Consider the following 22,491-nt stretch of genomic DNA (forward strand, 5'->3'; position numbering starts at 1 on the left):
ATTCCCATTTCATTTTAATTAAATAAGAGAACAGGCTAATAGACTTAAGTGCTATTTGGGAACCATATTAATATTTAGTGTTCTCACTCTCCAGTTTTTGCTAAAACCTCTTCAATACCTTATTCAATTAAATATTTATAGAGCATCAACTATGTTAAATATTCTAATCCCTGAATATTCAAACTATTTTAATTGATATTGTATATATAATATACCTTAAATATATATTAGTTCTCTTTTAAGTTATATATTAGCTCTAAGTTATGTTCATAACTTAGCTGAAATCAAATGTCTTGATTCTTATTGTAATTATGCTATTCTATATGTTTTATACCATAAATAAGATGATTTGTAAAGTCAGGGTATAATATGTTTCTAATAGCACAGCTAGAGCTAGAAGTAGCAGCTACTTATACAAACTTTTTACTGGATAGAGTTTTAGAGATTTTAAATTCCAAATCTCTCCTCTTAGAGCTGAGAAAATCAAGCCCAAAAAGATTAAGTGACCTGTCCACTGTCTTAGTGGAAGAGATGCATTAAAATAAAGTTCTTCTGATTCTTGCCTCACATTTTCCATTTAAAACACAGCTCCATGGTTTTCCATGAAATTAAATAATATTGACACATAAGGACAGAACAAACAATTTATCCTTCCATCATAAGAAAATGTAAATACAGTACTTAGATGTTTAAAAATTAATAGTTCACAGGCAAAATATTCAAAATCAACACAGATTTTGTGTTTGTCTCATGAACTTGGTTTATATATCATATATTTATAGATATATTTGAAGCAAACAAATTATATTTCTTCACAGTGTTAATGACTTACTTTCCTCTACCTTGTTCATATTGTTTATGTTATCTGAAGTGGTCTTCACTAGTGTCACCTTAATGCATGACCTAATGAGACTATCAGTTTAGTTAGCTTTAACGATGGTACAAAAGGAGGGCAGAGCCCCAGAAAGCCTAGTAGTAGGGACTCCGGTCATCTACCTGGTCAGCTACTTGGATTATTATGACTACTTAATATGAGAGCAATACTTAAAAGAAGAATTTTGGCCAACAAAATACAAGCTAGATCCATATGATCAATTATCTTTCCCTTTGAAATCAGTACCAAAAATAAACAAGCAAAATATTGTGAGGAATACATAGGCATTCTTCAGTGAGAGAATGGAGGAGAATGCTTACCAAGACCCTTAGATTGGTGAAACAATCTTGGCTCTCCAATGACAATATTCACAGTTTTGCCCAGGAACAGCTCTCATGGCTAAGTAATGAGAGCACATCATGGACTATCACTTCTCAATATCATGGGCCTTCATAATTTAGCTAAGAAATAAAGGTCTTTCTCCTCAGGAAAAGAGGAAAGAGATCTCCTGAGACTCAGTTTATCACTTAATCTGGCTGACCCATCCATTCTTACAGGTAGCAAGAGTAAGTCCATTTTCACTGCCATTATTCTGTGGGCCCAAAAGAGAGGGAGAGATCAATAGAAGATATAAACAGGAACCCTTGAGTGACATCAGGAACTAAAAAGTATCCTTCCAAGGAGGAAGCTTATGCCAGGGTTGAGCATACAAAGCAATTCTGAAATGTCAACAAAGGTTAAACTTCCTGATGATTAGAAGAGAACTTACTTTTCTCAAAAGTGACTAATATTGGTTTGTGTTTTAATCCTAAATCATCAGATGATTAGCCTTCCTTCTTCTGATATCCCTTTAAGAAATTTTAGCTGTGCTTAAATCCTCTATTTACCAGAACAACTTCATCCACTGTGGTGTGTAATTATGGAGCACTTTTCCATTTCAGAATCTTCTATGTATGGAATACTCTTCTATATACTGTCAGTATACAGAAAAATAGAATACACGAGCTCATAGAAAGTATCTGCCAGATGAGCTGCAACTCTTCATTGCATTCTCTTTAATATAGTGAATAAATGACCTCATAAGGCAGGGTAAGCTCTTACAAGCAAAATGTCAGTGATGTTCATTAGTAAGTGAGAACACAATTAGAAAAACTTGCTACTAATAGTGTGAACACACTCTTCAGTTACAAAATGTCCTATTAACACATCTGAAATTCTCAAATTCAACTCTTCCAATGTTTTAAATGAAGTCTGATGTGTCTGGGTAACTTTTAGCAAATACACTGACTTATTTTTTAAATATATTTTATTGATTTTTTACAGAGAGGAAGGGAGAAGAATAGAGAGTTAGAAACATCGATGAGAGAGAAGCATTGATCAGCTGCCTCCTGCATACCCCCTACTGGGGATGTGCCCGCAACCAAGGTACATGCCCTTGACCGGAATCGAACCTGGAACCCTTCAGTCCCCAGGCCGACGCTCTATCCAGTGAGCCAAACCAGCCAGGGCTGGACTTATTTTTTTATAGCTTATATACTATCTTCAGCGAACAATCATCTATTAATATTTGCATTGGGGCTCTTTTCGAAAAATAAAAGTCATGAATCAGAAAATTATTGTTCTTCACTGTCTCAATTTAAGCTGAGCTTTAAATTAACATCTTCATAAAGTTATGAAAGACCCATATTTAGCTGCTATTCTCTGACTGGCTTGGGACTATAGGTGAATGAGTGTGTCCTTCACTCAAGCTGTGGAGTTATTTCTGAAATGACAGTACTAAGTATCATAAGGGACAGTGTAAAGTTGAAGAAGTTCTTAACTATTTAATCAGTATTCAAAATGCCCCAAACTATTTCATGATATCCAAGTAAACTGAGTACATGTATATTATTTTCTTGAAGCATTATTAAATCAATAAAACATTAAACATGGATGCATATATAATGAGTAGGTGTTAGGAAGCAAATATTAAACATACGTAGTTTAAACCAATAAGGAATTTCTCTGGAAAGAATAAACAATGTGACTGGGGAGTAGGAGGGAAGTGGGAAGAAAGGGCAGATGAAAGCTTCCCTGTTTAATTGTATATAAATTGTGTTCAGAGACAGACAAATGCTCTCTATGCCCAAATTATGTAGTTTATCCCAAGTGTACAGGCTCCTTTGCTCAGCAACACTGATAAGGACACTAATAGTTTAATTACAACTTGCTGCTCAAGAAGATAAACAAAGCTGTTTGCTTTTTAAGCCGGGGGTTACAATTACTTTAAATATCAGGGACAGACACATCTGCAAGTAGAGTTTACTATGTCAGGAAACCACAGAACGCAGCTGGAAAATAAAGCCCCAGGAGTGAGCAGCCAGCGCAAAATTAGAGCAAAACCGCCTGATTTGAGCAGTGGAGTAGTAGGCGTGAGGCATAGTAAACAGACGACAAACGTTAAGTGGGCAGGGATAGGAAAGTTTTAAGTGCCAGATCATCTGCATTTTCAAGGGGATTCCATCACAGAGACTGAGCACCCCTCCCTCCGCTGTCAAGCTTACAATAAACTCACAGTCACGGAGTCCTCTTCAGCACCACCGAGGAAGGACAGCTCCCTTAAACTAAGAGCCAGCAGGGACTGCCCTCCCTCCTTTACTACCTTACCATGCTCTCCACTGAATTTCTCTTTTGCTGGTGTCCTTCTGGACACTTTGCTTTTAGTGGTATTCTAAGGGACATATGAAAACGACTGGGAGCTTGTTTGACTTTTTTTTTTCTTCAGGAGAAAGGGAGACACATCCTTTCAGAAAAATCCATTCTTTTAATTGGCCACTAGAGAAATTTAACCAGAATAAAAGATTGCAAGTCCTTGGGTTTAATCTGGTGGCAAAATGGTTTCAGTAAGTCAGTGATAGCCAAAGACACCAAGGCAATATACCAGAGTGTGATAATAAAGGAGTCAACAGAATAAGTCCTAATATCACTGGGTGGAAAAGTAATCTTGGTCTTGAAAGAAACTCTTTCCAGTCCTTTTCAAGACCCTTCACAACCCTATCCTTAATCTGGAACATACAACTAGAGGATTAACAGTTGCACAGTGAGACCTTTGGCTGTACAGCACACCATAAAAACTGCCAAAACTTCCCCCAATAAAGTCCCTTTCCCCCCAGCCCCAATCCAGACGCACACAGCTCAGGAGCAACAAGGAAACATTTACTTAGAAAACCAAAATCACCAAGACAAGAAAATTACACTTTAAGTAACTTGTCTACTTTGGCACTTCCAGTTACCATCCTTCCAGTCATAAAGATATTGTTGCTGAGCGAGCACATCTTGTTTCTCTATGCAGAGTTTTTCTTTCTTTTTTTTTTTTTTTTTGGTCCAAACTTCTTGATAGTATGTAAAATATTCATAATTTGAAGGTCCTCTTTGCTACATCAGAGTGTGTGAGCGGGCGCGCACACACACTTTGATTCAGTTCCATTTTAAAGGGTTTAGTTTCCTAGATAAAAGGTATCATCTGGTTTTTAAACTTTCTTTGAAGGAGGGTCTTCAGGGAAATGCCCTCCTTTTGCATGGAGTTACTGGAATACTAAGGGGCTCTAGAAAGGAAGAGACACAGCTAAGGTGGAGGCTTAGCAGTCATTCAGAAAGGCAGCACTGAAGTTGGTGGGGAACAGCTTCTTCCCAGTGATAGTGACCACAGACTAGTAAAGGGGTGGGGGAGGGGTGTCTGCCTGTGAATCTGGAGCAGTAGCAGCAGTGGGGTCAGCAGACACTGGGTGCTTCTCAGGCAACCCTGAGAGATCTCAACTGAAGCAAGTTGACTCTCTGAATCCCTTAGTCCTCTCTATTGCTTTATTTCTTCCTTCCTTCCCTTTCTTCTTTCCTTCTCTCCCTCTGCTACCTCAATTACCCTTTCACTTAATTCCATCTGAGTCACTTTGGGCCCCAGTTCCAGTGACACCCAGTCAAATCACCTAACCTGTACCCTGCAGACCATGATATTATTATGATGATCACAATGGTTGCTTGCCAACTGCTTGGTGCAAGGAAAAAGTCCTGTTCCCAGCTGTCAGCCGCGACCCCTGTCCCCACTCCAACACCACAGCAGTGGTACCAACCTGGCAAAATCACCAGAGTCTGAATGTCACCAGCAAGTTCCACCCACCCTGGAGTAGCCCCGCCAGCAAACCTCACCAGCAGAGCTCACACCAGCGCACTGGCATCCTGACCCAGCTCTGGGTAATAACTATGGTCATTGTTATCAGTGACAGCACTCTTCACGGAAAGGGGAACCCCGCGGGTGACTCCTGGGCCAATGTAGGGCTCCACGCACTACCCTTCCCACCTCTGCAGCGCACGCGCGCGCGTGCACCCTCCCCCCTCCCCCCCTCCCCACACACACACCCTCCTCGCACCAGCACCAGCGACACAAAGAGAGGGAGTGAGCGAGCCAGTTCTGGGCTGGGCTGGGCAGAAAGGGGGCAGAAGGGAGGGCATTGCCAGGAGCGGACACCGGAGGAGGACAGGGGGTTGAGCCAGCCGGCAGGAGGAAGGTAGAAAGGGGAGCTTGGTGGGGAGAGAGCAGGCTGGAGGGTCGTCCTTACCTGCCCCCAGGTTAAAGGAAATCCTGGCCTCCGCGAGGTACGGCGTGTCACTCTTGGAGCGGACTCTCCTGATGGGCCGCCGGTCTATATCATCCTCCGAAGATGCCGCCATTAAGGTGGGAGGCAGGAGCAGGGTCGCCCGGCGAGCTGAGAGGGAGAAGGAGAAGGAGAAGAGAGAGGGAGAGAGGCGGAAAGGGGAGGAGGGGAAAGGAAGAGGCTCACACCCGGAGGGGGAGGGGAGAGGGGGGATGGGAGAGGAAGGGAAAGGGGATGGGGAGGAAAGGGGAAAAGAGGGGGAAAGGAAGAAAGAAGGAGAGAGAAAGAAAGAGAGCAAAGGAGAGAAAAGGGTGAGGGGAGAGAAAGAAAATCCGTTAAGGATTTGTGGACTGGAGCAGAGATCAGGCAGGCTGCCTCTGGCTGGAGCCCAGGGCTCCCCCTAACTCTTCTCCTAGCCTGGACCAACGGGCGAGTGCTGGGGACTGACACCCTGCCTCCTGCCCGCAGCCAATTCCCAGCTCTTGGCACAGACAGGCTGATGCGAAAGACTCCAAAGCAAAGATGCTCAGTCAGCACCATGCCCTCTCCCGCCAAATGCACTTACTCTGCTCTTCAAGCTACACCAGGGTCTCCTTAACCCACAGGAGTCTCCAGCCAGAGGTACCTGCCTCAGCTTTCCTTGCATGGACTTCTTACTACTAGGGTGTAATCCCAGGCCCCATTGGCCATGGAGGAGAGCATTGCACCCAGGGTACCCCTCTGCTTCCTCTTTCCCAACCCAGAGCTCAAATAGAGATGAAGTCAGATCAGGAAATTCTCAGATGCTCCCTTGAGCCCTGGAGGAGGAAAGAAAGGAAAAGTATGTACAACTTTAAGAGCAGTTTGGCAGGAAACTTTCTAGAGTTGATGTTTTGAATGTGGAATAGGCATATTCACACAGAACTGAGTGGCTCTTTTTTATAACCATGATTTTCTATGATGTGTTTATCTTTACATAAATATCTGTTCGTTTAACCTTCAACTTTATCTTTATTTGGTGACTTCAGGCACAGATAACAGTCTTTGTATTGCACCTGTGGTCTCTATAACCCCATACCGTTATTTCTGAAGGCGAGGGGAAGATCAAGGGCAGGGTGTCTGTGGACTGACACCCTGCCTTCACATTTCTTTGAATGTGTGCATGGCTACCTTCACATGTTACCCAGCAGAAGGACCTGGAAAGGTTTCTGGAGTATGAATCATAATGGTCTGATGCTCTTACAGAAGCTATTGATGGGCTTAACTCTTTTATGTCTGACTTTCTGCAGCTTCAGTCACTTGGTCTTTTTGTGGCCTGATGTTCTTTCTAATAAGAGACCACCTGGGGTACATGGATAAATGTTACCTTGATTGTCTCCCTGCTACAGAGGAAATCTCAGTGTAAGGTCATGTCCTCCGGTGTCAGAGGAGGAAGTGCTGCTCTGACTCTGCAAGACTTCCTCTCCCCTTCAGCTGTCCATTCTTACGCACATCATGTACTCTTGCACCCCTCTTCAGTCGCTCTTCTTTGGTCTCTTACTTCACACACAGGTAGTAACTCTACATCTTAGGAAAAATATACCTGCACTTGTCCTTACTGTTTCTCAGTCTCTATCATACTCTCCCTCCCATTCTGTTTAACTTTCCTGTGGGATTCTTGGCCCCATAGGCTCCATTATTTTTTTTAAATTTCTTTATTGATTAAGGTATTACATATGTGTCTTTATCCCTCCATTGTCCTCCCCTCATTCATGCCCCCCCCCTCCCCCGCATTGTCTGTGTCCAAACAAGCTCTCAAGGCTCCATTATTTTCACTCTCATTTCCCTCCTTTGGTCTTTATAACTGGTTTCTATCCCCACCTCCCAATCACAGTTATTTTAAAGGTCATTAACACCATCCTAACAGTTAAATCCATTTCTTTCTTGGCCTCTTTAAAGTATGTAGTAATCTATCTGTTTTGAAATAATCTCCTCTGGTCTTTCTCTACTAAACTAACTCCCTAACAACTTGATTTCTAATTATCAGCCAGTTCTCTGTGTGTTGATTTAAAATTACCTATCCTGGCATTTGAGACCCTTTACAATATGATTTCAACCTGTTTTTCCAAATTTATCTATTTTTTACCTCCAGTCTGCTTGGAGTTGTCCTAACAAGTCTGGCTTATTTATGCATTTGTACCTTTGCTTGTTTTTACAACACAAATTTCTTTCCTACAAACTTGCCATGTTCTCCCTCAGGAATATAAGATAAATGACTCAGTAGTCTATGGCATGAACCCAGTACACAGTAAATACTCAATAGATATCCTATATAATAAAAGGCTAATGTGCAAATTGTCCCCTCGGGTGGTCGTTTGACCTGGAGTTCTACCAGGAGTTCGACCGCTTGCTATGATGTGTGCTGACCACCAGGGGGCAGCGCAGAACATGGCAGGCTTCAGTGATGCAGTGCTGGCAGCGGGCGGCAATGGAGGCACTGCCGGTCCCAATAGGCCCCAACAAGAGCGGGACCACGGAGGGATAATGGAGTAGGTGAGGGGGCAGTGCCAGGCCAAGGCGGGTATGAGCGGAGACCCAGGTGCTTCCCAGGGCCCAGAGGTCAGCTAGGACCTGCCCTTCCATGCCAAACGCTCACTCTTCGATTGCAGCCATGCCTAGGGACTGCACCCATGCACTAATTCCGTGCACTGGGCCTCTAGTTTTTGAATAAAAGAAGAGAGGAGAGGAAAAGAGAAAGCAGAGAAGAGAAAAAAAGTACTGAATGAAGGTTACTAACTAAAGAGTAGCTGAATTGGGGGCCAAATCCATGTCTGTTTCATTTCAAATCATGTGTCCTTAACCAGTATATTGACCTGCTAAGTATCTATATTTGGCTTATTAGCCACATTTTAAGTTCACTTTTCTGTGACACTTGCCTCATTATTATGTCCCATTTATCTTTGTAAAACATAGATTAAAAATGGATGCCTCCTGTCCCAGGAGGCACAAGGGGGCATTTGGCTCATCAAATGAACCATGACTAATCAGGCTGCAAACCAATATTATGATTGTAGCATTTATGCTCAGGCTAGTAAGGAGGTGCAAAAGCAAGGAAATAAATGCAAACAATTCTGAATACTGTATAAACTTCCCTCTCTTTGAATTAATGCAGTGCTATTTGGTTGTTTAAAATGTTTGGGATTCCCCACCTTCTTGTCTGTTCACTCATCAGCCATACCTCTAAAATCAATAAAGACATTTGAAGGAATCCTTAGGCTAGCTTTCCCTGTGTTTCTTAGATTTTACATATTAATGATTCTTGATACACAGAAGTACATATTTGGACTTCTATTTCTTATTTGTTCAACATTTTAGAGGACTAGGAAGCTAATATTATCACTACCACTTTAGATTTACCTTTCTTAGAGAAGTTTAAATGCACTTTTATATTATTTCATTATGAGCTATTTTATTATTGGTATAATTATAGATAGATATGCTTTTTACAAAAAAATAATACAAAACACTAATCTATCTTCATGTTCTTTTATTATTTTATCTTATTTTCAGTTTTGACTCTAATCTTCTAATTTTTGGTTTTCCTAATTTACTCTCACCTTTGTCTCACTTAATATTTCCCATTCTCTTTTCACTTCGCCTTTCTTTTGTCACACCTCTCTTAGTTCTTTCTAACAATTCCTTTCCAAAGTCAGTCCCATTTAATTTATCTCCCTCTATATGAAGTATTTACTTTTGTGGGCTTGTCCCAATGTTTCCACATTCTTTATTCGCTGGGATTCCTATCATATACATAATCTAGTATCATAAAATATTTGACTGAGTGGCATCAGGGAAGAGTCTGAGGTGGAAATCAGGGATGGTGTGTGCTGCCCCCAGTACTACCACCACCATCAATTAACATTGGACAACCTACTCTACCTGGATGGGTCTCAGTCACCTCAGCTATAAAACTTTAAGGGTCATCCCAAGCCAGTGTTGCCCAGTGGTTGAGCATCCATCCAGAAACCAAGAGGTTACCCATTCCAACCCAGGGCAAATGCCTGGGTTGTAGGGTCAATCCCCAGTAGGGGGCATGCAGTGGATCAATAATGTTACTCTCTCATCAATGTTTCTATCTCTCTATCCCTCTCCCTTCCTCTCTCTCTAAAAAATCAATAAAAACATATAAAAATTCAAGGATCAGATAAACAATCTTAAGACCCTACCAAGTCTTAATACTCCATGAATATTTGCAGGTATTCTTCTAACTCTATCAGTGTCTTAACATATATTCTCTCTTAATCTAAGAAAATACACTGTTCCTTTGATTTATAACTAATCATATTGAGGAAAACATATGGTATCCATACTTCTTTCAAGTAATTTCATATTATTTGTCTATTTTAGGTAACGGTACATCCTTTAGAATCTATTATTTTTCTCATACCATTTCTATTATGAAGCAACACAAATAGAATTATTTGTGTGTGTACATGCGTGGATGTGGGTGTGTGTATAGAAAAAATTGAATTCAATTGTGACCACAACAACTTCAAAATATAGTGGGTGTTTGTTTTGTTTGTTTTCTTCATTTTAAAGATTGCTTCTTTTTTAATATACTTGCTGACTCAGGGGCTCCTTTATTCTTTTCTTTTATAAAGCTGATCAACTTCTTAATACTGAAGACCCTGACATGAAAGTTATAACCACAGCTAGATCCCAGAGAAAGAGAAGCAGCATAATAGAGTGCTCAACAAATAACATGTTATACATCCACCACTGGCATAGAAGAGGGTGGAGGTGGGAAGGAGAGAAAGGAGGAAGACTTCACTATTCCATCCTCGTCAAGAAAACACTTTATTTAGATGAGTGAAGGGTATCCTTTAAAATATTATTTAAAGTGTGTTTCAAGGGCACCCATATATTGGTATCACTTGGAATATGTGTTAAAATGTAGATTTACCAGGCCCCCAACATGGACTTATTGAACTTTGAGGGGATGATACCTTGGTACCTAGATTTTCAAAAGGCTCCTTACTATGCTCATTCTCAACACTGGTTTTCAACATTATACTGGAGGTCTTGGTCAAGTCAATAAGTTAAGTGAAATAAGTTAAAAAGATATAAGTATTGGAAAACAAGAGAAAAATTGTGATTAGTCATATATGTTATGACTGTGTACATACGGAATCCATAAGAATCCAGACTCTTTGAAATGAGTGAATTTTATAACATTACTGGATACAATAGCAATGTAAAATATCAGTTTTGTTCCTATACACTAGCAAAGTTATGAAATATAATTAGAAAAGCATAAAAATAAAAAATATGAATAAATCTAACAAAAGATGATAAACACTTTTATATGAAAAACTACAAAACATTCCTGAAAGAAATTAAGAAGACCTAAATAAAAGAGGGATGGATGAACATATGCTTATGCTCATGGATTAAAAGACATGTTATTGTAAAGTCATCAGTCTCTTCAAATTGATCTATAAATTCAATGAAATTTCAATCAAAATCTCAACTGATTTTTGTGTGTTTTTTTTTTTTAACTTGGACAACCTGATTCTAAAATGCATCTGAAAATGCAAAGGAACAAGGCTAGCCAGGACAATCTTGACAAATAAGAAAATAGCTGGAAGATTTATAGTAGAAGATATCAAGTCTTATAAAAGTATAGAATTCAAAAAACAAAGTAAAGTAAATAGACCAATGGAAGAGAATACAGAATCTAAAAATAGACTCACATAAAAACAGTAACCTGATTATGACAAGAATCCCACTACAGTGTTATGGGGAAAGATGGACTTTTCAATAAACAATGTTAGATCACTTGAATATCCATATGTGGAAGAAAATAAACTTAATCCCTACCTCACATCATACATAAACTTCAATTCCAAATGAACCTAAATTTAAAAAGTAAACAACAAAGTTTCTAGAAGAAAATTTTTTCAAGAAAGAATATTTTATGACCTTGTTTTAAAAAGGGCATGAAAAGTTCTAACCATAAGAGAATAAATAGGCCATGTTTGTGCCATTAAAATAAAGAACAAGACAATCAAACAATGCAACATAACAAAATATATGGAATACAGTTAAAACAGTGCTGATAGCAGAATTTATAGTATTAAATGTTTATATTAGAGAAAATACCTTGAATTCATTATTTAAATTCCTATCTCAGGAATTTAGGGGAAAAATTAATTTAAAGCAAACAGAGGGATGAAACTAATAGAGAGCACATGTCAATTAAATTAAAAACATGCAGACAATAGAAAAATAAAATGAAAAACTCACTCTTCAAAAAAGATCAATAAAATTGATTAACCTTTAACAATATTGTCATAGATAAAAATAGAGAAGAGGCCCTGGCCAGGTAGATCAGTTGGTTAGAGCATCTTTTGGATACAAAAAGTTGCAAATTCCATTTCTGGTCAGGGCATATACAGGAAGCAATCAATTAATGCAAAAATAAATGGAACAACAAATTGATATCTCTCTCTCTCTTTCTCTCTCTCTCCCTCCTTCTCTCTCCCTCCCTCTCTCTCTTCCTCTTGCCCTTCCTCTAAAATCAATAAATTAAAAAAAAATAGAGAAGATACAAATCACCAATATCAAGAATCAAACGGGAGTAATGACTATAGATCTTATATCCATTAAAAGGGTAATAAAATAATACTGCAAACATCTTTCTGCTCATATATTTAAAAACTTAGTAAAAATAAATGACATGCTCTTTAAAAAAGATATTAGGCCCTAGTCTGTTTTCTCAATGATTAGAGTGTCAGCCCACAGACTGAAAGATCATGGATTCAATTCCAGTCAAAGACATGTGCCTTAGTTGCAGGCTCAATCCCTGGCCCTGGTCAGGGTGCACTGTGGGGGAGGGGCAACCAATTGATGTATCTCTCTCACATTGATGTTTCTTTCTTTCTGTCTCTCCTCCTCTCTTTCACTCTCTCTAAAAATCAATGGAAAAAATATCCTCGGGTGAGGATTAACAACAACAAAAAGATATTAGGAGAGTGAAAAGGGAAAGCAATAGACTGGGAGAAAATATTTTCAATTTTATATATGATAAAGGATTTGTAACCAGAATATATAGAGAACTAAAACAATAATGAAAAGAGAGACAGCCCGCCTCATTTTTTTAATGGACAAAAGACTTGAATAGGCACTTCACAAAGGTAGATATCCAAATGTTTAATTGTTTAATAGGCATAAGGAAAGATGATTGCCATGGTGGGGTGGGTAAGTTGGTTGGAGCTTCATACTGGACACCAAAAAGGCAGAAAGGTTGCACGTTTGATTCCCTGTTAGGAGGCAACTGATGGATGTCTCTCTCTCTCTCTTTCTCTTCCCCTTCTTCTCTCTCTAAAAATCAATAAACATATCCTCAGGTGAGGATTAAAAAAAAGAAAAGATGCTTAATGTCATTACTTAAAGGTAATTTCAAATAGAAACCTTAGTGAAATATCATTACATATCACCAATTTGGCTAAAACTTAAAAACCATTCAATGCCAAGATTGGTGAGGATGTGGAGGAATTGAAGCTCTTATATATTGCTGGTAGGAATGTAAATTTATAAAACTTCTCTGGAAAACTTTCTATACAATTCTATACATAAACATAGGTAATATACGAGAATGATTGTACTATTTCATACAGTGTTATACAACATACAAATGAAAAGCAAGAAGCTATTGCTACAAGCAACAACATGGATAACTCTCACAGGCATAGTGTTGAACATCAGAAGCCAGACCTAAAGTAATATATATTGTATGGGTAGGTATATATTCCACTTATCTGAACTTTAAGAAAGAGAAAAGCTGACTTCAAACCGGAGAATCGAAGATGGCGGCATAGGTAAACACCAGAGACTGCTGCCACAAACAACCACTTCAAAAATACAACTAAAAGACGGAATGGACATCACCCAGAACCACAGGAAGGCTGGCTGAGGAGAGACTCTTCAACTAGAAGCAAAGACAACAGCATTAGGAGGCTCAGAGGAGGTGCAGTGTGGAAAATTTAAAGGTACTGGGGTGCGCGCACAAAACGGGCTGGTGGCTGAGGGCGCCGTTGTAGTTTTCAATCAGGAGGGAGTAGCAGACTCTGAGCTCCAGATCCGGGCGAGTCTCTAGGGACCCAGACTCAAACGGGAGAAGCAGGACTGTCTGGCTACGATCCCTCCGAGGTTTGCAGCGGTTGCTGGGACAGAGAGGCAGAGCCCCTGGGGACGTACTGAGAGCAGCCATAACTGCTCCCTCCGCCCGCCCTGTTGATCCCTCCCTGCCCAAGCCCTGCACTGAGCCATTTGCCTGATCGCCTCAGGCAAAGGCTAGATTAGCACCTCCCCAGAGGACAGAAGTTTTCCACACAGCTGATTCTCACAGCCAGTCGGCCTGGTGGTCAAATCCCTCTAGCATTAACTACAACAATTAAGGCTTAACTAGAACAAGACTGCACACAAAGACCACAAGGGGGTGCACCAAGAAAGCATAAAAGATGCGGAGACAAAAAAACATGACAGAAATGGAGGATATGGAGCTAAAAAACGCAATTTTGAGGGCTTGCAATAAACTTGAGCAGAGCCTCACGAAAACTAATGAGACCCTCGATGCTACTATAAAGAAACTAGAAATTAAGCATACACGGACTGAAATAAAGAATGTTATACCCAATAGCAGACCAGAGGAGTGCAAGAATCAAGCCAAAGAATTGAAATGCGAAGAAGCAAAAAACACCCAACCAGAAAAGCAAAATGAAAAAAGAATCCGAAAGTGTGAAGATAGTGTAAGGAGCCTCTGGGACAGTTTCAAGCGGACTAATATCAGAATAATAGGAGTGCCAGAAGATGAGAGACAGCAAGATATTGAAAACCTATTTGAAGAAATAATGGCAGAAAACTTCCCCCACCTGGTGAAAGAAATGGAGTTAGAGGTCCTAGAAGCGCAGAGAACCCCAAACAAAAGGAATCCAAAGAGGACCACACCAAGATGCATCATAATTAAAATGCCAAGAGCAAAAGACAAAGAGAATCTTAAAAGCAGCAAGAGAAAGAAAGTCAGTTACCTACAAGGGAGTAACCATACGACTGTCAGCTGATTTCTCAACAGAAACTTTGCAGGCCAGAAGGGAGTGGCAAGAAATATTCAAAGTGATGAATAGCAAGAACCTACAACCAAGATTACTTTATCCAGCAAAGCTATCATTCAGAATTGAAGGTCAGATAAAGAGCTTCACAGATAAGGAAAAGCTAAAGGAGTTCATCACCACTAAACCAGTATTATACGAAATGCTGAAAGGTGTCCTTTAAGAAGAGGAAGAAGAAAAAGGTAAAGATACAAATTGTGAACAACAAACATGCATCTATCAACAAGTGAATCTAAGAATCAAGTGAATAAATAATCTGATGTACAGAATGAACTGGTGATTATAATGAATCAGAGACATAGAAAGGGGAATGGACTGACTATTCTTGCGGGGGAAAGGGGAATGGGAGATGCGGGAAGAGACTGGACAAAAATCGTGCACCTATGGATGAGGACAGTGGGTGGGGAGTGAGGGCGGAGGGTGGGGCGGGAACTGGAAGGAGGGGAGTTATGGGGGGGGGGAAGAGGAACAAATGTAATCTGAACAATAAAGATTTAATTCAAAAAAAAAAAGAAAGAGAAAAGCTAATATATTAGTACAACAATGGAAATTTGATTAGAGAGATATTGTCTTAGAAGGTGCACAAGGGATCCATTTTGGATGTAGCAAATATTCTGTATCTTGATCTGGGTGGTAGTTACACCTTTTAAAAAAGATGATTACTTTCATAAAAGTTCACAAAATTTTACATTGTATGTTTGTTCACATCATCTACATATGTTATATACCACTAAAAGTAAAATTATATTATGCTTAACTTTAATAAAAATTTGCTAGTTACCATTAGATGCATATTTACAAAGAAAACTGTTACATAATTTTTGTAAGCAAATATATGTGTCCTGGAGAATATCATAATATGTAAGGATCATAGTTATTTGATACCAATCATTATCAATTTAAAAATAAAAGCACAAGCTCTTTTTTTAAAAGTAAAATAAACCTTCCAGCTTATTAAAATGCACAAAAAAGTGAGAATTATTGCACTTAAGTACCAATTATTTACAAAACCATACTATTATCCATAATAAATTTAATTTAAATAATCTATAATAATAAAAAGCATAATATGCTAATTAGACCGGGCATCCCTCTGGATATCCTTCCATCCTTCTGGACGAAGCCAGAACTGTGAGGGAAGCCCGGGTCCCCGGTGCCAGAGGGAAGCCGGTGCCAGCAGCCAGGGGAAGGAAGGCCTACTCTGGCATGAATTTTGTGCATCGGGCCTCTAGTTTTTTAATAAATTGGGTCATGTTTGTGAATATCAACATTCCACTATGCTAAAATTCTGTAAGTTTTTTTCTGTCTCAGACTTACTTTTAGGCTATCATCATATCTCATTTATAACCATGATCTTTTAAATATTCTGCTCCCACCATTCTGGGCTACATTAATAATAACAAATAAATAGATGGGAAATGTATATGACAAATAAATAAAAAATGATGACAGTAGGCTTCTTGATATGCCAGAAACAAAACATCACTTTATTTTCCCCCAAAGGAAGAATGTGACAAGAACACAGGAGTTAGCTTAAAGGGGCTAATATTGGCCAAATCTGGGACAATTGGAGTACAGAAGCAATTAAATCCACTAATAAATTATAAACCATTAGTAATAGGTATTTTTTAGTAATAAATAATAAATGGATAAAACATAATAAATGGGTAAATATCTAAATAAATAAATACAGAAGAGGGGTGGGCAGGCTCTTGCTTAGAGTAGAAAGCCAGGGCTGGCCAGTCAGTGCAGAGGGATGCTGGAGTTACAAAATCACCATTTTGCAACCATCATGGTTAAAATCAAGCAAGAATCAATAATGGATGCCAACTCTAGGGGGGTATTTTGATCAAAAGGGTATTTTCATGGTGTTAAAGTTCACCTTTGGAGTATCCCAGCATAACCTGAGTCAAACTATGAGGAAAAAACATCACACAACATTAAAGTAAGAATGATCTATTAAAGCCAGGGAGGGGACATATTCTTTAAAAAAAATGTCAGTGTTCTAAAAGACAAATTAAGGCTGTGGAAATTTACAGATAACAGAAAGAAAAGGGCATCTGACCTAGAAGGATCCTGAACTGACCCTAGACTGGATCCTGCCCTACAGGGGAAAAGTGCTGTAAAGAACCTTCTTGGTCCTGGCCAGTGTAGCTTAGTTGGTTGGGTGTCATTCTGTGCCAGTTCAATTCCAGGTCAGAGTACATGCCTACTAGTATGTTGCAGGCTTGATCCCTAGTAGGGGGTGTGCAGGAGGCAGCCAATCAATGTTTCTTTTTCACATGAATGTTTCTCTCCCTCTCTCTCTATCCCTTTCCCTTCCTCTCTCTCTAAAATAAATAAAAACATATTTTAAAAACAAGATCAAAATAAATAAGTAAATAAATAAATAAACCAAACACACACAATCACACATGTATATTCTCTCTCTCCTTTCCTTTCTTGTTCCTTTCTGTCTCTTTCTTCTTCTATCTCTACATAAACACTTTTACAATCCTCGATAGATAGATAGATAGATAGATAGATAGATAGATAGATAGACGGGAAGATAAAGACAAGAGATAGCAAATGATAAGCAAAGGGGCAAAACACTATAAATAGGTAAATTTGTCACTTTTCTATAAGTTTTAAATTCTTAAAAGTTAAAAAGTACCAGTAATTTTTTTTTTTTATTTAGGAGAATTTGCAAAAATTTCTGAAAAATTATCATTGTCGGGCATCTCCAAAAGCTTGGATAATTACAGTATAGATCTGAAGGGTACTCTGTCTGCATTTACGTGAAAGGTCTTTAAGCTTTTGTTAAAAATTGAATCTGGTATAGTAGAGTAGAACAGATTAAGAATGTTGGCTATACAGATGAATTAATCACATATATTACCATTTTGCATATCTAACATGAACTAAAATATATAAGGACCTTTACACCTCACAATTAATGTCACCAGTATGATGTCACTGATTACAGTGATATATTCCAAATAATTCATGTAGAAAATAGAAAATGTAAATGATGAAGATGAATATTAACTACAATATCAAACCAATAAGATCGCAGTACTAACTTGCATATCTTAAATGGTTTAGCAAAAACATTCCAAAAAGGCGTTTGGACTTTATATTACAACTACATTTAGTATGGAGCCATTGAGATGTTTTTTCTTTCCTATACATATGAATACTTTGCTAGAGAACCAAGAATCTGAGGAATTGTTATTGGTATATCGTAGTGCTCTCTGCCTAAACCTGTCATTAAAGGAGCAACTTTTTGATATTAATTCCTTTTCCTATATTATTAATTTTGTGGGGTCCACAAAGGAAAGGGGATGACTGCCTTGCTTTTACCGTTGTTGCCTGGTACTGCAGCTCCCCAGTGTTCCTACTGCCTAATTTAGGTCTTTGTGCTGTGCAACTTTAGGACTACACCACTCAGATCATAGTCTATGTGAATAGAATTAATGGACCTGAAGTCCACAACTTGTGCAGCCATACCTAAGGTGTGGCTTCCTGAAGAGATGGTTCCATGCTTGGGCATGCAGGCCAGCTCTGTTCCCTATCACAATGTGGGTCTAACATTTACTTTGTTCTGATTCTTCCTTTAAGGCTTGAATACCTAGCTTTCTTCAAATTGATGCCTGGATAATGCCAGACTATTTAATAGCTACCCTAAAATTGGCATAGCGACTTCTCCCCCAGAGGGACTACATATTGATTTATGTAAAATTTTGCCTAATTTAAAAACCACTTAAAGGTATAAAATAGAGTAGCAAAACATGTTCAAATTTAGGAGCCATGTTTTCTGTTTATCTTTTAAAAATTCTGCTCCTGCAAAAACTTGTATGTGATGGTAGCCAGCCTCCAATGGTCCACAATGATTCCCAACTCTTGGTATTTATACATGTGATGTCCCCTCCCATATTGAAACAAGCTTATTCTCTGTGACTAGTGGAATACGGTAGAAATGATGGTGAGTCATTCCAAATGAGGCTCATAAAATACACTGTGACTTCTACCTGGCATTCACTTTGTATGTCTTGTTCTGGGAGGAGCCACCTGCAATGACATGGACACACCCAAGATGCCAGAGAGGCTCACATGGCAAGGAATTGAGACCTCTTGCCAAGCACAACATCTGTGAGCCACCTTGGAATCCCCTGTCAAGAATCTGGATGATGCAATCTTAGCCAACATCTTGACTGCCACTTCAGACCCGAGCCAGAACCACCCAGCTAAGACACTCTAATTCCTGACCTAAAGAAACTGCAGGATAATGTTTGGGGGTAATTGGATATGCAGCACTAGATAAGTAATACTCATAGGTTCTCAATGGACTCAAAGCACGAACCATGAATGCTTAGATGCTATCTATGACTATCATAAAATCCAAATATTAGCCAGTTTTATGGATCAATTAACAAATTTTAAGGCAGAAGATCTACACAAAAATTGAACAAACATCATCAAATGACAGTACAAATCTTTCCACTGGAAAACCTTTCTTTTCCTCTTCCTCTCATCTTTGCATGTCTAAACTCTGCCCATCCTCTGTGGCTGGAGGGTTTTTATTCCTATCCTCAATGCAGCAAAACTGTGAGGATGCAGTACCTTTCTTTTTTCTTTATCTCTGTCCATCTGTGGCACTTTGTAATGTCCACCTTGTATGAATATATAAACACTATAATGTGCATTATTAATATCCTTCCAGACAGAATGAAATAAATGTTAACTGCACAGACTTTGAGGTTAGCCTTCCTGAGTTAGTACTCATATTCCACATTTAATAGTTGTGTGATTTCATGCAAGTCACCAACCTCTTGTGCATCTATAAGATGGGACTGCATAGTACATATGCCTTAGGGTTTATGAGGATTCACAAAGTCCCAATAAAGATGTATTGTGTTAAAACTATTGTTACTGGCCAGCTCCAACTAAGGCTGTCACTGTGAAATTAAACCTTGGCATAATTCCCAAGTTTAATGCTTATTAGATATTTGAAAAAAGTCAGTAAGCTCTCCAAGCTCTTGTTTCCTTATATGTAAGCTAGAAATAAGATCAACCATCTCACTGGGCCTTTGGAGGATAAAACATTATATAATAAATGTAAAACACCTAACACAGAGCTTGACAAATGGTAGGCGGACAACAAATGTTCGTTGTTTCCTTCTTCTCAGCTTCTTAAAGTGGATACTGTGCAGAGTGGCTGGAGGCTGGCTGTTAAAAAATGCTAGAAAGGGAACTGTATTTCAGGCTTTGTATGTTGAACTGAGTTGGACATAAACCCAAACAGCTTTCCATTATTTAGTAAATGTTGAACATGCCTGGTTAAGATATACAAGTCATTTTTCCAATCTGGTTTAATAGTCAGGTAATGTTAAACTTTATTCATTTTAATTTTGTATTTTCTACATGATTGATTTCAATATAGTTGCTGTAATTTAATGCTGTACTTTGAAATCTAGAGGTTTTAATATTTGTAATTTGCCCTAACTGGTTTGGCTCGGTGGATGAAGCGTCGGCCTGCGGACTGAAGGGTCCCAGGTTCGATTCCAGTCAAGGGCATGTACCTTGGTTGCGGGCACATCCCCAGTGGAGGGTGTGCAGGAGGCAGCTGATCAATGTTTCTCTCTCATCGATGTTTCTGGCTCTCTAATCCCTCTCCCTTCCTCTCTGTGGAAAATCAATAAAATATATTAAAAAAAATATTTGTAATTTATGTTCAATGTACAAAAGGGTGGCATAAACTTGAACATATCTTTGTGTGGCAAACTGCTGGGCCTTGTTACTTGCAATTTGATCTTAGAAGCAAAGACCATGGGCTTGAATCCCATTTGAGCCTCCTGTACAACAACAGAATGTAGAGTTATTAGACTAGGTAATATAAGATGGGATTCTAGCTCTTGATCTGCCACCTTCTACTATCTAGTTTAGATAAGTCACCTCTTTCTAGAAAACCAGGTTGTTTTAGGGGAAAGCTGAGTCGGCACGACTCATGTTTGAATCCTGACTCTACCTCTTCATAGATGTGAAATCTCAATGAGTCTTAATTTCCTATAAATTGGGGCAATCATATTTTACTCATAAATTTGTAATTTTGAATAAAATAAACATGTATAGCTTCTGGTATATGTTTTGTATTTCTGCTTTTCCTTTCTTTTGTGTCTCAGTTTTATCACCTGTAAAATGAGCCAGTTGAATGAAGTCCCTTCTGATTCTAATGTTCTATTATTATAGAAAGTATACTAATCAATGCAATATTAAAAAGATCTGGGCACTTGCTCTTGGTATGTAATAAAGTGTTTTATATGGTTATAATAAGAATAAAAATATATGGTGGTTGTGAATGGGAGGAAAACACAAAAATTCTTACGTGTATGTTGCTAAGAAGAAGGCTGGCTCAATATAGATTCAGTAGATATTTTATTTGTGTTCTATTGTGTCTTTGGATGACTTGATCATATAGTGATCAGATCATAGGTTATGAGTCAGAGACTCTGTCTAGTAAACAATAGCAGAACAGGTCCCAGACCATTAACCCAGCTGGCAAAGACCATTAACTCTTTGGGCCAAAACAAAGCATGGGATATCTCTCTCTCAGCCCAAATTGTATTTGACTATTTCCTATATCAGTTAAAATCAACTACCCCAATATATGAAGATTTTATTTATTTTTGCTGTTAAGACAGAAAATTAAAAGTAATCAATCTGAAGGGCTTGATTTAGGTTAAAAGAATATGTATGTGTGTGCCCATGTGTATAAAAATAATATAAGAATATTTACCAGGTTGTAAAGATACCTATTACTTATTTACTTATTTTTTTTTGAGAGAGAGAGATTGATTTGTTGTTTCACTTATTTATGCATTCTTGTATGTGCCTTGACTGGGACCTGAACTTTGATGTATTGGGTGTATTAGAACAATTCTCTAATCAACTGAGCTACCTGGCCAGGGCAAGAATCCCTATTTTTAGATGATGGTTATAGTTGAGTTTTGTTGTTTTTCTATATTTTCTAAGTCTTGTATAGCTGTTATGTGTTACATCAATAGTGAGAGGGGAAAGCAAGTTATAAGTATCATATGAAGCTCTCATAAACACTTAGGCAGATTACCTCCCTCTACCATGACCTAACTTAGAGGAAAGGAACAACCATCCCACAGTGATAGCTTCCAAAATAGATGAAAGTAAAAAATTACTTTAAGGATGTGGACCTAAAAGTAATACACAAAGCAACTCCATTGCCATATTATATCTGGGGTCCTTATAATATTGAGACATTCTATCTTGGAATGTGTGGAAATAAATGAGCCATGTATGTCCACACAATTTTTTAATATTGTCATAGTTGTCAATATAATATAGAACTATAATGAAGTAGGAAGAATCAAAAGGTTTAAGATTGTAAGTCTGGCTCCATTTCTAATAGCTGTGTGAGCTTGGGAAGTTACTTGATTATTGGAAACATGGATTACTTCTGTAAAAGGGGATAATAATAAGTACTTCACAAATTTTCTTTTCCAGGACTAAATGAGATAATAAATACCAAGACCCTGGCACATAAATGTGAATCCTCTTCTCACTCACATTTCCTTTTGCAACTTTTATACACCTCCAGGTTATTGAGCTAGCATAGGATACAGGGCTAATGTAAAAATCAGCCTTGCAGTATGATGTTTTGAGTGTGGTCTTGTTTTTCCAGATATAAGGATCAAATTAGGCTAAGCCAAGTAGTTTTTTTCTCTGCCTGTCATCTATCAAGTTCAATAACTAAATAGTGCATAATCAACTAAATGGAAGAGAAAATTCTTACTGTGTAGGTTCAAAAGAAAAGTAACGTCTATTTTTAATTAGCTATATCTGAGTCTCT

General features: G+C 38.4%; 1 protein-coding gene across 4 annotated transcripts in view; it reads right to left on the reverse strand.

Annotated features, from left to right (window-relative positions):
* Positions 1–22,491, reverse strand: part of PHACTR1 (phosphatase and actin regulator 1) — a 523,468-nt gene that overhangs the window by 485,571 nt on the left and 15,406 nt on the right. For all 4 annotated transcript variants that reach the window (XM_070405716.1, XM_070405720.1, XM_070405717.1 and 1 more), the window contains exon 3: positions 5,467–5,613. In XM_070405716.1, the coding sequence (XP_070261817.1) occupies positions 5,467–5,613 (147 nt within the window). The remainder of the gene's footprint in view (positions 1–5,466; positions 5,614–22,491) is intronic.

Source organism: Myotis yumanensis, unplaced genomic scaffold (genome assembly GCF_028538775.1).
Source record: "Myotis yumanensis isolate MYYU_CA2020_CCGP unplaced genomic scaffold, mMyoYum1.0.hap1 SCAF_2, whole genome shotgun sequence".
Taxonomy (NCBI): domain Eukaryota; kingdom Metazoa; phylum Chordata; class Mammalia; order Chiroptera; family Vespertilionidae; genus Myotis; species Myotis yumanensis.